The 15,968-nt window shown below is 43.1% G+C and overlaps 1 protein-coding gene and 1 long non-coding RNA gene across 2 annotated transcripts in view; one reads left to right on the top strand and one right to left on the bottom strand.

Moving 5' to 3' along the window:
* Positions 1-8,516, bottom strand: part of CNNM2 (cyclin and CBS domain divalent metal cation transport mediator 2) — a 125,706-nt gene extending 117,190 nt beyond the window's left edge. The window contains 3 exon segments of the mRNA XM_082224828.1: positions 5,947-7,591; positions 7,593-7,753; positions 7,756-8,516. Coding sequence (XP_082080954.1) covers positions 5,947-7,591; positions 7,593-7,753; positions 7,756-8,050 — 2,101 coding nt within the window. The 5' untranslated portion in view covers positions 8,051-8,516.
* A 435-nt stretch (positions 8,517-8,951) lies between these two features.
* Positions 8,952-15,028, top strand: LOC309533492. The gene is made up of 3 exons (XR_014220265.1): positions 8,952-9,454; positions 10,267-14,804; positions 14,949-15,028. It is a non-coding gene; the product is annotated as an uncharacterized lncRNA (long non-coding RNA).
* Positions 15,029-15,968: the final 940 nt, after the last annotated feature.

Raw genomic sequence — 15,968 nt, 5'->3', positions numbered from 1 at the left:
GAAGGAATGCCAGCGGTTTTAGCCAAGGCTCAAGCAAACAGGATCATTAAAAACACACTTGTCAATTGGAAGAGAGGCAAGCAAAGAACTGCCCACAAGTTTCATTCCAAACCAAAGCTTTTATGCACTCCATGCTGTCAACCTGAAGCCAAGTTGCTCAGCTTTTTGCAAATGAACACACCTAGCTTCTTTCTAGAGATAAAACTAAGCTATTTACACAGAACTTAGTCCTATGGCCGCATTATGTATGGTGTTACAGGGTGCTAATAACCTAATAACCCATGTCCACAGTTCTTCCTCTAGAAGTCACAACAAAAAAGAAGTTCAAACCAAGGCAATGGTCTTTATTCTATCGTTTCTGAAGGATCATTTTCTGCACCTCTGCCAGAGCATCACATAGAATTAGAGAGGGGAAACAAAACCCAGCAGAGAAAAAATTTGAAAGATGCATTGAAGTTGGACTAGATGACCCTTCCAACTCTACAATTCTATGATTCTATGTTTCCTATCTCTGTTAAGGGTTCAAAGCCAGGGAGAGGGCGAGAAAGGCTTTCAATGGGCAATGCATGGAGCTTCTGGGTAGTGGATAGACTAAATGGACAGGATGTGCAACGCAGGGCTTTTGTGACATTTTAGCTGCTACCATGAAAATACATTAAGTTACAGTCAAATTATTAGAGTTAAAGCAACACCACAGCCTCAGGCTTTAAAGTACAAAGACAGTAATTCATCTTTCCAAACTAGTCAGGGTCACATACTCAGCAACTCTAAATGTCAATCAGTTTTTAATGTACTTTAAATGGCTCTTATTATTAATCCTTGAAGCACTGAATGTTAAACTTGCAGTCTGATTAAACTTTCCAGTCTGATCAAAATCAAAATATGCCCTTTCATCATTTCCAAAATCTACCCTGTAGGGCCAGCCCAACACTCTGTATTCCTCAAATAATTTGAAGTGGGGGAAAGTATAGACATCAGCATATTTCTACTGTTAGGGGGGGGGGAATCATGATACCTTATTAGCAAGTTGGGATAAAATAGTAAAGGGAATTTGCTATTTTACAAAGATATTATATATCAGAGAACTATTGCTCAACCAACTAGCTCAAAGCTAATAAGGCATCACTAATGAAGAAGTACAGTTGCTATAATACAGATACAATAGCAAAAATGAGGTATGTTAATACACAAGTCCAAGTACATTTTGGTGCAATAACCAGGAACATCTATGGTTCCCATAAAAGGTCTGGAAGTTATGTGGAAACAATAGGACTTAAATCATATCCTAAACAATTTTGGCATGGGCTCCCTCCATACAATACCACACTACTAACCTACCAGATTCAAGAAGGCTTTGTTTTACAATGGAATAAAGCCCTTACTACAGCTTTTCAGAGTAGTTCTCTCTCACACACACACCAGATCAGATCAAGGAAGGTTCCCATCTCCAATCGAAACAAATGTGTACAAATCATTATTTAGACAGGCTTGCAGATTACTACAAAAAAAACCTTTAATATAGTACCAGCATTTTCATAGCAACATACAGTGGTACCTTGGTTTTCGAACAGCTTAGTTCTTGAACGTTTGGGCTCCTGAACGCCGCAAAGTGACTGTTCCAGTTTGTGAACTATTTTTGGAAGCCAAATGTCCAACAGGGCTTCTGCAGCTTCCGATTGGCTGCAGTAGCTTCCTGTAGCCAATCAGAAGCTGTACTTTGGTTTCCGAACGTTTTGGAAGTCAAACGGACTTCCAGAATGGATTCCGTTTGACTTCCAAGGTATGACCGTATTTCACTTCTACACTACCACTAAAAGCAATCCTATACATTTTTACTCAGAAATCAGTCATGCAGTGTTCAACGTGGCTTACATTCCTATAACCCTGTGATTTTATGCATGGCTAGTTGGGAATAAGCTATTGAGTTCATAAAATCATAGAATTGTAGAGTTGGAAGGTACCTCAAGGGTTACCTAGTCCAATCCCCTGCAATGAAGGTATCTCAACAAGTGGTTCCCCCATCCAGTCTGAAACCATATCAGACCTTGTTTAGCTTTGCAAATGTGCTAACAGTTTTATTGTTGCTGGCCATACTCTCAGGTAAATTGATATAGGATTGCAGCCTAAAAGCATCTACTACAACAGGGCTGGAAAACAAGCATTTGCTTTAGTTACATTTTAAATTATTCCATTTTGGGTTTTTCCATCATAGTCCTCTTGTTCTTGTTGCTCTTAGTGACATTGTAGAAATGGAAGCTTTTGCTATAAAAATGGGAAAGCCATAGTAAAAAGAAATAGCTTCAGAATTCATAATTTATCATTCAATCTGCCCAAATGTACTGCTCAGAAGTTATAATTCAGGTGACCATAAAACATCCTAGGTTACCTTTTCACTTTCACCTTCTTTAGAAAATGGTTACCTAAAATACATAAAGATACAGCAGGCATGTAAACGGATTTAACCATTAAGGTCTCTCATTAATTTGTTTGAATCAAAATATTTCAGAACTTATAGTCAACTCAAACATGAGTTATTATTAAATGGAAAAACTAAAGCTTAGAACAAAATGTTAAGTGTGCTGATTAGATAGAAGCATAGAATTGTAGAGTTGGAAGGGACTCTGAGGGTCATCTAGTCTGAAATGAAATGAAAATATCTCAGCTACATCATACAAAACAGATGGCCATCCAAACTGCTTTAAAACCTGCAAGGAAAGAGAGTCCACCACCTGCTTAGGAAGTCTGTTCTACTGCTGAATAGCTCTTACTGTCAGAAAGTTATTTCAGAATCTCCTTTCTCATAACTCAAATCCATTGATTCAGGTCCTAGCCTCTGGAGGAGAAAAGAAGCTTGCTCCATCATCCATGTGGCAGCCCCTTAGATATTTGAAGATGGCTACCATATCTTCTCTCAGTCTCCTTAAGATACAGAGTTCCCTCAACCGTTCCTCATAAGGCTTGGTGCCTTTGATCATCTTTTTTGCCGCTGTTGACCCATGTTCAGGTAGTGGTAGATCCTTTTCACATGTACTACTGGCAAGCCAGGTGCCCCCCAGATTATATTTCTGCAGCTGGTTCTTCCTGTCTAAGTGCAGAAACTTACATTTGTCCCTTTTGAATTTCCTTTTCGTAGTTTGGGCCCAGTTCGCCAATCTGTTAAGGTTATCTAGAATCCCAATTCTGTCTTCAGAGGCATTGCCTACCCCTCCCAGTTTGGTGTCATCTGCAAATTGTATGAGCATCCCCTCAATACCTTCACCCAATTGGTTTATTATGTTAAACAACAACAGGCCCAGGACAGAACTCTGTAGCACCCCCCTTGTCACTTTTCTCCAAGATGATAAGGAACCGTTAGTGAGCACTCTTTGGGTTCGGTCAGTCAACCAGCTACAAAATCACCTAACAGTTATCTTGTCCAGTCCACATTTTACCAGTTTCTGTTCAAAATTATCATGGGAGACTTTGTCAAAAGCCTTACTGAAATCAAGATAAGCTATGTCCACAGCATTCTCCTGATCCAACAAATTTGCAACTCTATAAAAAAAATAAGATTTGTCTGCATGACTTGTTTTTGAGAAAACCATGCTGGGTTTTAGTAATCACAGCATCCTTTTCTAAGTGCTCACAGGCTGTTTCAATATCTGTTCTAGGACCTATTGATGTCGAGCTCACAGGTCAGTAGTTACCTGGGTCTTCTTTTTTCTCCCGTTTAGAAGATGGGGACAACTCCAGTCCACAGGGACCTCACTTGTTCTCCAAAAATTCTCAAGAGATTATGAAAGGAACCCACAAGTTCCTTTCATACCTTGAGTGCAGCTCATCTGACCCTGGAGATTTGAATTCATTTAAAATAACCAGGTGTTCCCTTACCACCTCTTTTCCTATCTTGGGCTTCAGCTTCCTCCCTTGCATCCTTTATTCTGTTATCACCAGGTTGGGCACTGCTTTACTTTTAAATGGAGACAGAAGCAAAGTAGGTGTTCAGTGGTTCCATCTTCTCTGTCACTCAATAGCATTTCTCAATCTTCACACAAGGGACCTACTACTTGCCTGCTCTTTCTGTTGCTTCAAGCATATAAACCTTTATTATTATTATTAACCTCTCCTGCAAGCCTTGCAAGATAGTGCTCTGTAATTTAACTAGCAAAGTTTACTGTCTACCAATCAGAAACTGAGTGCAAAAGTTCAGTCACAGTGCAGGAATTACCTTGAGAAAAGGTTAACACTAGCAGTAACCTGTTTGCCCAGCTGTATAGCAAATGCAACTCTTAAGATGGTCCACTGGGCCACAGGTCACTAAATCTGATCTGTGGACTTTTAATCAATAATTTGTTTCTTTAGATTTCTAGACTGCTCCAACTTGAAGACTCAGGGTGCTTAACAAAAAATGAATGAATAAATGAAACAGAACAATGTGCATCTTTTGCTATACCTTCCCAATATATCTGATGCTGAAGACCAGCTCAAACAGGTGGGTCGTACAGTTTTTCCAAACGGTGCTCATGCTTGGTTAAGCCTGCAGTGAAGAGTTCCACAACTGATGGGTAATCATCAAAGATAAGCCTTTGTGCCCTTGCTTATTGAACTTGAGAAACAGATAATTAGAGTAAGAGAGTTTGCTATGTGTTTTTTCTAATCATCGTAAGACTAAAGGAGCTATATTGCAGAATTCAGAAATCATAGAACTCATATGGTCCAAGCTGCCCATTAAGTGTTCATGATTAGAGTCAGCACTTACCATGTATGTACCAGTAGTAGGAAACACAGAGTGACTGTAAATACCAATAATATTTTATAGTGTAGCCTTCACTGAAGGACCACTTCACGTTACGGGAGAGTTATCATACAAAAGACACTTCTGTGCAAGACCTAATGGAAAACCTACACATTGATCATAATGTGACCTTATTGTACACATTTTTACTTCAAATTATCAGTGTGTGAAAGTGGGAGAACACAACCAATAGCAGCTTCTCAGTATGTGTATAAGGAGTGAAAAGCACCAATCTAGACCACATGTTATAATCTTCATCCAGCCTTTATATTGATTCCCACATAAATGTCTTCCAGGTAAGAATCTTGCAACATGTGACAACTTTAGTTCAGAATTAATTCCTAACGATCTATAAATAATACTTCGCTTAGCTTTAAACACGGAACTCAGTTTTAGAGTTATTCAAAGGCTCAGTTTGCACATAATACTAAGCCAACCATGGATAAGCATGAATGTGCAACCATGCAGCTACTCACCAAAAAAATCACAGCTGCTTCACTCCTCCCCAGATTCTCCTGCTGCCACAGTACCCAGAGCTAAGCCATAGCTCCTAGTATTACAACAAATATGAACTTGTCATACGTCTCTCTCAGACAAACCATGAATGGTAAGCCAAGAACACTGCTACAAGTCTTGTGATCCATTATCTTGTGCTTAGATATTTGTACATGCTCTTTTTTACACAAACACGTGACTTTGGCCCATAAAACTACTTTTGTGTCATGAGAGACACTTTTTCAGAAAGGTGAGATGTACATATAAAAAAACAAAGTGTGGACACATAAAACATATCGTATGTAACAAGGTAAATAAGAACGATGCATAGTGGAGGGAGCAAGGATTCCATATCATATGCTTATACACATTGTCTGCTGAAAAAATGTTAAATCACCTCTTTAGTAATATAATAATACACAACAAAGTGTACAGACTCAAAAATGAATAGGGCAGTAGATGAAACCCTACTACCAGGGGGGAAGTGAGGGCGAAAGAAACTGTTTACTACTCTACAACTGCACCATGCAAGCATAAAATTTGTTTTGAGTAATATTCAGCATCCCAAGAATCTGTTCTCATTTCTTTAAAAAATAAAAATAAACAAAATTCCAGCCCTTAAAGCTCCTTTTTGCATTCATCTTCCCCACTCCCATCACCAACCACCACCATCCCACCTTTTTTGAATTCCTCAAGCATGGCGTCAAGCTTGGTGTCATTGAAGACAAAGTGCAGCGGGTGGTTATAGAAACGGGTTATGGTCTTGAGCGGAGTGCAGTCATCAGGATCCACAAAGGCCAAGTCCTTGACAAAAAGGAGGTCCACAATGTTGGAGCGTTCCCCTTCGAATACAGGAATACGGGTATAACCACTTTCCATGATTTCAGACATAGTGTTGAAATCAAGCACAGCCTCAGCAGTAATCATGAAGCAGTCCCGTAGTGGAGTCATTACATCTTCCACTGTCTTTGTGCGGAGTTCCAGCGCCCCTTGAATTATATTCAGCTCCTCCTTAACTAGATCATTGTAGGGGTCAGTAACCCTCAACATTTCAAGTAGTTTCTCACGATTGTAGACAGTACCTATCTCCTGCCCTAAGACACAGTCTAGAAGCTTGCTGACTGGGTAAGAGGCTGGGAAGGTCATCATCATGAAAAACTTGGTGAGGAAGATGGTGTTGGCGCCTACAGCAAGGCCGTGCCGGGAACAAATAGCTTGCGGCACAATCTCACCGAAGATGACAATACCGATAGTGGAGGCCACCACGGCCACCAGTCCAGAACCAGCAATATCATCAAGCAGGATGGTCAGAGTGGTGTTGACCAACACATTGCCCAACAGCAGGGAGCAGAGCAAGTAATTCCCCTGGCGGCGCACAGGCTCAATACGCTTAGCGTAATTCTTCTCTTTTTCTGTCCCACAGTTCTGCACAATACGCAACTCCATAGGGTCGAGGGCCATAAGTCCCAGGTTGAGTCCACTGAACATGCCAGAGAGGCACAGTAAGAGGGAGATGAAGATCACCTGAAGCCAGAAGGGCAACAAGAATTTCTTCTCCTCTCCCACGATCATCCTGGTATCCTCACCATCATGGTAGATCCAGGTGGTCTCGGTCCACGGGCCCCCATCGGGGCCAATGATGCTCCCTCCCCCACCGCTGCCCCCGGCCGAGCTCCCTGGCCCCCCCAGGATAGCCGGGGAGGACACGGAGGTGCACAGGTAATAGCACTTGCTCTTCTCCGTTTTTCGCAACGGCTTGATATCGATCTCGATGACCCCCGACGTGCGGCGGTTGAGGGTGATGTGCGGCCGGATGATGATGTCCGAGGTGCGGATGCCGCAGCGCTGCGGGGCCGGGGAGGTAGAGCCCACGGGGGCCGGGCCGTCCTCTTGCTCCGCCGGCGGCCGCCTGCCTTCGCCATCCCTCCACCGGACATGCTCGGTGAAGGCGATGCGGGACCAAGTCTCGTTGTTGATGTTCTGCCCGTAGACCCGCAGCTTGACCCGGCTCCTCTCGCTCACTCGCAGCACGCCCTTCTCCATGAACGACACGTCGTTCGTGTCCTCCAGCCTCAGCCCGATGATCACCGTCTCCTCAGCGTCGGAGGCGCCGGGCAGTAAGGAGGCTGCGGCGGCGGCTGAGGCGGAGGCGGCGCGCGGCGGCTGCTCTCCCAGGCAGCGGCTGAGGAGGATGCCCAGCAGCAGCGGCAGCAGCAGCGGCGACCGCAGCGCGACCCGCGTCTCCCTCTCGCCGCCTCCCCCCGGCCCGGCCAGGAGCCAGGCGGCAGCCGCGGGCAGCGGCGCGGCCATATTCCCACGGCCACAGTAGCACTACCACGGCCACAGTAAGCGGGGCAGCTCCATCGCGACGACGCTCAACGGCCACGGCCAGCTGCGAATCCCTCGAGGGATGCCAAGCGACTGCCGGGCCTCGGCCAGGAGCTACTCCAACCCCTACCCCTGAGGGGGACAGGGGGAGGGGGCGCGGAGCCCGCGCGTGCGCGGCAGCCAATCAGGTGAGTACAAGCGGGGCGACGAGCTGGAGTAGGGAGGGGAAGGGAAAACAACCGTCCAATCGGAGAGCGCGCATGCGATAGGGGAGCGGGGGGGGGGAAGGCGAAAGCCACCGAGCCGGCCGGCGGCCGCTTGCCTTGCGCACACGAGCCACAGTGGGAGGAGGAGAGCTTCGCTCGGCTTACGGGACAGGGAAGGAGGCCTGAGGCGCGTGTTGCAGGGAATGAACAAGGCGAGCGAGACTCCGCTTGCGCGCTCCGTCCTCATCCAGTAACTCCTATTACGGCCGCGAAAGGGGGGCGGGTTCGTTCGTGGTGCGCCCCGCCCCCTTCCCCCAAATTAAAGCGCATGACTGCTGTATGTGAGCGCAAGCCGGGCTGAACGACGAGCCAATGGGAAGGGAGGAGAGCGCCAATTGGTGGGAAGGGTGGCCAATAGAGGCGAGAGCTTTGTGCCGGCTCCTCTTGAGATGTTAAGCGCGAAACTACTCGTGCGTGAAGGATGCGCTCCTTCCCTCAGGTCCGCCCTCCTCGACCTCGCTGTCACAGAGGCACGTTTCCCCTGTCGGCATTTTCTTTTGTTGCGCACATTTACCGCCTTTGACGGTTTTTTCCTCTTTTAAGGCTGTTGTTTTTGTCGGGCTATTAAAACTCGTAAAAATTTCACATTCATAGGTTGCAGAGACAATGGGTCTGCGAAACCCTGCTCTCCCAATTGTCCATGTAATAAATGCATTATCACTTCATTTATATCCCACCGTTTTCTCCAAGGAGCTTGCATCATGGTTCTCCCCCTCCTCATTTAATCCCCCCACAAGACCCCTGCGAGGTAGGCTAGGGCTGAGAGTGGCTGGCTCAATATGCCCAACAGTAATACTGATATTAGTCTTAAAAGCAAAACATTTCAGATCCCTAAACATTTTGCTTTAGAGTTTCATATCTCTGTTTTGTTAGTCACTGCAATAAATATATTGCTTCAGCGATTAATTGCATCCTTCTGGGATCCATACTGTTGTTTGATACCTTGGCTTAAAAATAGGTAGATTTAGCTTGCAAGCCATCTTCTTGTGACTCAGTTTTTGTTTTTGCAGCTTTCTCCTCATCCTGCACTTTTCCCTAAATTCAGTTTTTCCTGATCCACATTTCATTCAATAATGGGAAGAAAATCCAATATAAAAATCACATAGTACCTGACTGGGAACACTATGGAGCACATTTGTGTAGCTGTAGGCATGTGGGATTTTGCTTGTTTTTTTAAAAAAGGTATGGTGATATTTGGCTGAGTGTCATCCATTGCCACACCCCCTACTTCTGTTTCCTCCTTGCCTGAGCAACAAGTTCCAAGAGTAAATTATATGAGAAACACTCATGAGTTACACTGAAAAGAGCAATTTTTTTTGCATGTTCTGTGATCTCTTTAATAGCATAGTGTTTTGAGACAACTGTTCTTTAAGTACATTTTTATATAATCTCATTCCCTCTACGTAGAATACTTTTTCCTAATAGAGGACCAACATTTGTGAAATAGAAAGATTGCAACCTAATCTATAGACACTACATATTATACAGGGAGGCTGAGAGGCGGTCTCATCATCAGGGCTTCCCAGCACCTCTATACACACTGCACAGGTCTGCTGCCTCGGAAGGTCACTTCAATGCTGCTAATGCAGCGGTTTGCAAATCAAGCATAAAATGCACTCTTCAGTAAAATTAGTTTCTGATCAAGGACCTTTAGAATTATAGTTCAAAACATTCTGATTACTTTGGGGAAAAATAGAAAGGTGTATAGGTATAGATACAGATATCTGAGGACTAGATGTCTATCCCAAAATGGCTGAAGTACTTCCAGATCATTTACAAAATTAAAATTGACATACAATGATCCCAAGACTGGCTACTAGAAAATCCTAAGACTGGCTACTAGAAAACTCTGTAAGTCCGACATCTGTACATCTCTCAGAATAGAATGGAGGCAAGAAGTACCTAAATAGTTATTTGAAGCTAAATGGAAAGCTGAAAGTTAGGATGTGATTATTGCATGTTTTTACATTTCTGTATCAAAACATGACTCAGTTGTGCGCATGCGCGCGCGCACACACGCACACACACACACACAGTTAAGCTATTCTGACAACATCTAGAAAGTGGAAATGTATAGTTAAAAGACACCTAGTTTACTAGGATAGTCTAAAACGGGACATTTTCACACACAAAGGGCACAAAGTTTACAGTATCATGGAAGCCAACACTCCAACACAGAGCAAACAAAACTGCACATGGAATGGAATATATATATATATATATATATGTGTGTGTGTGTGTGTGTGTGTGTGTGTATGTGTGTGTGTGTGTGTGTGTATATATATATATATATATATATATATATATATATATATATATATTCATTTGATTTTTAAACTGAGTGATTTTTATCCCAGGGCAGTTTACAAACCAAAAGAGCTACATATTATAACTATAACACAGAACATGACAGTTTAAAGCTTGTCTAAAATACTACCATATTATGTAGCAAACACATTCATCAGATCACAGCTAGCCTTGAAGAAATCACACTTCCTCAAAGGCCTACGGGACATCTTCGGCTGTGCTGGAAACCAAATAAGAATGGCAGCAAGAAATACCTGAAAGCAAATCTCATAGTTGAGAGTGTGACTATCCCAGATAGGGGGTATAAGGAAACTATTTGGATCCTATGTCATTTAAGGCTTTGTAAGTTAACATTAACACATAGAACTGGGCTCAGTAGAATACAGGCAATTGGTGCAGCTGCTGAAGAACCAGTATTATATGGTTTCAATGAGCTGTACTGCTTAGCATTTAGCACTTTAACAACTGAATTCCGCAAAAGTTGTAGCTTCCAAACCATCTTCAAGGCTAGCATCTTTCCAGAAGCACAGAGGTGAAAAACATGTCGCCCTCCAGATGTTGTTAGTCTCCCAACTCCTGACAGCCCCAGCCAATATGGAAATGCCTAGGGGTGATGGGAGATGTAGTCCAATGACATCTGGTGGGCCATAGATTGCAGTCAAGATCTACCAGGCTTGTTGGGGGCAACTGTGCCATTTATTTCAGTGGGGTGTAGATTATATCATTGCACATTCCTATTTCATATCTATATACACTTATAACCCAACTATGTTGACATAGAAACGCCCCATTGTCTTCACTGATAAATAGGCTTAGCACTGCCTAGTAAGTCTGTTTTTATTTTCTTTATTTGTATATTAAACATTTATGTAGCACCTTCCATTCCAATCTTTTGGCAGTTTACAACCTTATATGGTATGATATATATTGCCATATATGCTGCCCCTCCATACATTTAGCCACAGAAATGTACTCGTATGGAGCTTAATATTGTTTTTCCCTGTGGTTTAGATCGGATACTTTACCTCTTCAGTCTTCTTTTTATTGCAGTGCAGCTCCCTCTGGTGCCAAAATCAAACACCAAACTAATCACAAGACAATCCTATATTTGTCTACTCAAAAGGAAGTACCACCAAGATATGTGGGATTTACTCCTAGATAAGTGGGTATAGGAAAGATAAGTAAAGTTGCACAAACATGTACACCAAGGATGGCTAACCAGTGGACCTCCAGGTGTCCACATTCCATTAGCCCCAGCCAGCACAGCCAATTGAAAAGGATAATGAGACCTGAAGTCCAGCAAAATCTGGCAGGCCACTGGCTTGTCATTCCTGATTCACTCTCAGCTCCTTTCGCTTTGCCAGCCATATAAAAACATTCTCTAAGTGGGTCGTGTAACCTGCATTTGCAAGGCATTTGTAACAGGTAAGTTATGTTAAAGTTGGATTTTATGGTGTTTTTGTATTTAGATTTTCTATCTTGACCAGGATCAGGGCAGTTGGCTGTCCCATAATTTTTTGCCTAGTGCCTCTAGCATTGAATGCCTTAGTTGTACACACCCCACTCCTCTGAGCAGTGAGAATTTCCCTTTCAGTTTTTGTTTCTTTTGGATGTGGGAGGGGGCACTGGACACTTGCAGCATTTGTAGTCACAAAATTAGACAGCACAGGGATTGGAGGGTTACACTTGAATAGTGGGGGGCAGGAGTTGTAACTGGGGAGATACCATGGTGATAATTTCTTGAGGTTTGTTTCTCCATGATTTTTACTTAAAGCAGGTGGTGTGGCATCACTCCTCAGATTCTCCTTTCCACTGTAGGCAGTATGAGGAAGGGGAAATGTTTGAACATCAACCCAATTTAAAACAATGCTCTCATGAATCAGATTTGAGTGATAAACACCTCAATCAGTTTCACTATGCTCATCAGCTCTATCCATCTGTCATGTATGAGTTTATCTGGGGCTTATCCTATTCTGCCTAGTTCCACTCCATTTAATTCCTTCCTTCCTCAGAATCATAGAATTGTAGAGTTGGAAGGGACCACAAGGGCCATCTAGTCCAACCCCTGCAGAATCTTTTGCTATCCCAACAGTTGTTCATTTGTTCATTTGTTAGTTCCTTCCAAGACTGAAGAGGGTTAAGCTGCTCTCTTGATACACAATTGTGCAAACAAGCCCTTGGTTTCAAAATGCAATCAGACTGGTTTACTGCTTGGTGCTTTTTAAGAACAGAACAGTACTAAAAATATGGAGCACCTTTGCTGCTTTCTTATCCGAGTTTTTATGAGGCCCTACAATAAAGCAATTAAAAATTAACCTGACAGGCTTCAGTCTCAATGGCCTCCTGCTGTATATATGGCCCCCTGCTCCTGATTTGACATTTATTCATTTTTCTTGCTTGCTGGGGAATTGGACATTTAATATTGATAAGGTCAATTCACTTAACAGCAACTTCTTAGCATATGGCAGCCCCAGGGTTCTAACCAGATCAAAACAGCATCTTAAAAGCAATATGCAAAGAATTACCATAAATAATACTTGCTGTTTTATCTCCCAGTAAGAGGCCATGAAAGCCATCATTTGTTTTCTAAAGGTAGCATTTGGCTTAATTAATGTACAAATTGGAGGAAGCTACAGATTTAGGTGCTAAATCTGAAAAGGCTTTAAACAGGGGTGGTGGGGAGTAAGGAAGAGCAGCCAGTGGCCTTCCATATGTTGTTGAACTCCAATTCCTATCAGCCCTAGCCAGAATGACAAATGGACAGGCATTCTGGGAACTGTAGTCTAGCAACATCTGCGGGGCCACAGGTTTGCCACCCAATTTAAAAGATGGCCAAGATGCTCTGGCCAAGAAAACACCTAATTCTAGGGTTAGCTGAAATATGGATGGATTTTCTATAAACAGTTTCAGAGTGAATATCATTCTTCATAATTCATAGTTAAACATCAGTTTTCAATTTTTAGTGTTATAATGCATCTTTATTAATCTACCATTCTTAAAGGGAGAAGAATAGCCTTCCAGAGCGGGCTGTTCAAACATGCTTCACATCTGGGTTTTTCGAACATCCGTGAAGCAACATAAGAATGCCAGGATTTCCCTTGCTGGATCAGGTTAAAGGTTCACGAAACAACAGTGAACAGCCACTTGTTGCATGAAAGCTCACAAGCAAGGCATAATGGAGCAATCTGTCCCTGGCTTCTCCAAACCATCTTGTACAGTACTCATATCCTCTATCCAGTCATGTGGTACCCATGCAAAAGACCTTCCAATAAAGTGCCTCTTTAGCCCCTCAAATACCAACATGTGTGTCAGATATTCCCTGCCTCCAAGAATGCACAATCCACACTATTCTGCGAGCCCCCACCCCCGGGGTTCTGGGGAGGTTGGTGTGAGTAAATTCCCCATTTGATCCCTGCTAATTCCAATCCATAATATCAAACTGCTGTTGCAAACATATAATTCAAATCTGTCACATAAATTTAAGCAGCATTACTGATTTCTGGAATTGTTAGATGCTGTTACTCGATTTGTAATTCTCAGTTTAGGAATAAATCATTCACAGGCTACAAGTTATGAGTTCAAGGGCTATGTAAGTTTTTTTTTTTTTTTTTAGAATGCAGCTTGTTGTCTTTACTACCAAAGCAGCAGGAACAACAGCTTCGATTTCATTGAGGGGCCAAAGAGCAAAGTATTGCGAACCTGTTCAGATGTTTGGAGATACCACAAGATTTCTTACCCAGCAGTTTGTAATCTGTTGTTGCTAACCTGTTTGGTTGCTTCCTTCCCCCTCTTGCAATCTCTCCATCTTTTGCTGCTCTCAGGCCAATTGTGAAAAACTTCAAAGCAAAGGTGTCACAAAAGTTAACTAAGCTGCCAGTTTCCACAGTAGCAATGAGTTTACAGGTCTCAAATCAATGTATGTCAGCCCAATGTATGAGGGAATCAGGCTTAGGCTGTGTTTACCATGCATTCCAGGCATTTCCAGTGCTGGGTTTTCAATCCTGGTTCACGCTATGCAATCCAAAATATGCATATATACCCTGCCCTTTGTCATAAAATACTACTGTCTGATGCATTGTTCCTCAAACCAGCTTCATGAGTCCTTAAACTGTTCTTATTTTGTCTCTAAGGTAAAGGTAAAGGGACCCCTAACCATTAGGTCCAGTCATGACCGACTCTGGGGTTGCGGCGCTCATCTTGCTTTATTGGCCGAGGGAGCCGGCATACAGCTTCCGGGTCACGTGGCCAGCATGACTGAGCCGCTTCTGGTGAACCAGAGCAGAGCACGGAAACGCCATTTACCTTCCCGTCGGAGTGGTATCTATTTATCTACTGGCACTTTAATGTGCTAGGTTGGTAGGAACAGGGACTGAGCAACGGGAGTTCACCCCGTCGCGGGGATTCGAACCGGCAACCTTCTGATCAGCAAGTCCTAGGCTCTGTGGTTTAACCCACAGCACCTCCCGTGTCAATTTTGTCACTAGCCAAGGTGTAAAGATATCCCTGCCCCGTTAGCACTCCTTGATGTGCACAGAAACGAATCTGACACTAATGAAGCCTTGTTGATGTAAACAGCTAGGTGGTGAAAACAATTGTGAAACACATTAAAGAAAACAACTTCACGGTTCTCTAAGGCAGGCTTCCTCAACCTCGGCCCTCCAGATGTTTTGAGACTACAATTCCCATCATCCCTGACCACTGGTCCTGCTAGCTAGGGATCATGGGAGTTGTAGGCCAAAAACATCTGGAGGGTCGAGGTTGAGGAAGCCTGCTCTAAGGTATAATATTAACCTTTAACCTGTTTATTCTTCCAAAAGTAAAGACCAATGCTGCATACAAATTTAAAGGCACATTTAAAAGGCAAATTTAAAGCACATCTCTACCTGCCCCTCCACAAATTCTGAGAACTGTAGTTTGTTAAGGGTTCCAGAACTGTAGCTCTGTGGTTAAACTACAGTTCTCAGGATTCTTGTGGAGGGTGTCTTTAAATGTATGGTGAGAACAGAGCCTGAGTCACACATGCATGGCTGCAAGCTGACTTAATTGAAATGCACCACATTTGAAGTTATATCAGATAATGCAAAACTTCAACTTGGGGTGCTGGATCCACACATGCAAGCAATGATTACGTGGTAATACAGTGATTGTGGATAAGGCTGTATGCGTGAACCAGCCAGTAGCTGTCAAGAAATCTAAGGCCATGTTTATAGAATCAGTGCTAAGCTTCGATGCCAGGAAAGATGCAGGAAGTTTTTTAAACTTTTTGGCCCTTGCTGACATGCCAAGTGCTAATAGAATAGGAAAGCAAAGCAAAATGTCCTGGCATTTAACAATGGCCTTTTAACAAATGCGCGCTTGAAAGGGGAGTCATACTGATGAAACTCTCTAGTAGCCTCCACAGGGGTTTTGAAAAGCTGCGGTTAAGATTTCATGTCTTTTTAATGAAGACAGTTTTCACAGCCATCAGCACTTTCATTCTTACTCTAAAGATCATCTTTGATACCAAAATTAATTAGAGAAAATATCCCAGCAGGAATGTTTTCAAAAAGTATTTATGAATAATAGCAAGGGGGGGCTGAAGAGTTCTATTTAGACAACTGCATTCGAGTTTCTTTTTAGCCAAACCCCTAAACAGGGGAGGCTGGTCCCTAGGGCAAATGTGGCAGAGTCGTACCATTGCTTTTTCTGCACCCTAAAATCCAGTGCTAGAACTCAGAAGTCCTGTGTCCTATAGCCTCACATTCATAATTTTTCTACCATTTAGAGACTCCCAGGAGTCTTTTCTGTCTGTTTTGTTA

Source organism: Podarcis vaucheri, assembly GCF_965113315.1.
Source record: "Podarcis vaucheri genome assembly, chromosome: 5".
NCBI classification, from domain to species: Eukaryota; Metazoa; Chordata; class Lepidosauria; order Squamata; family Lacertidae; genus Podarcis; species Podarcis vaucheri.
The sequence above is the reverse complement of the archived record's forward strand: the minus strand, read 5'-3'. Positions and strand labels throughout refer to the sequence as shown.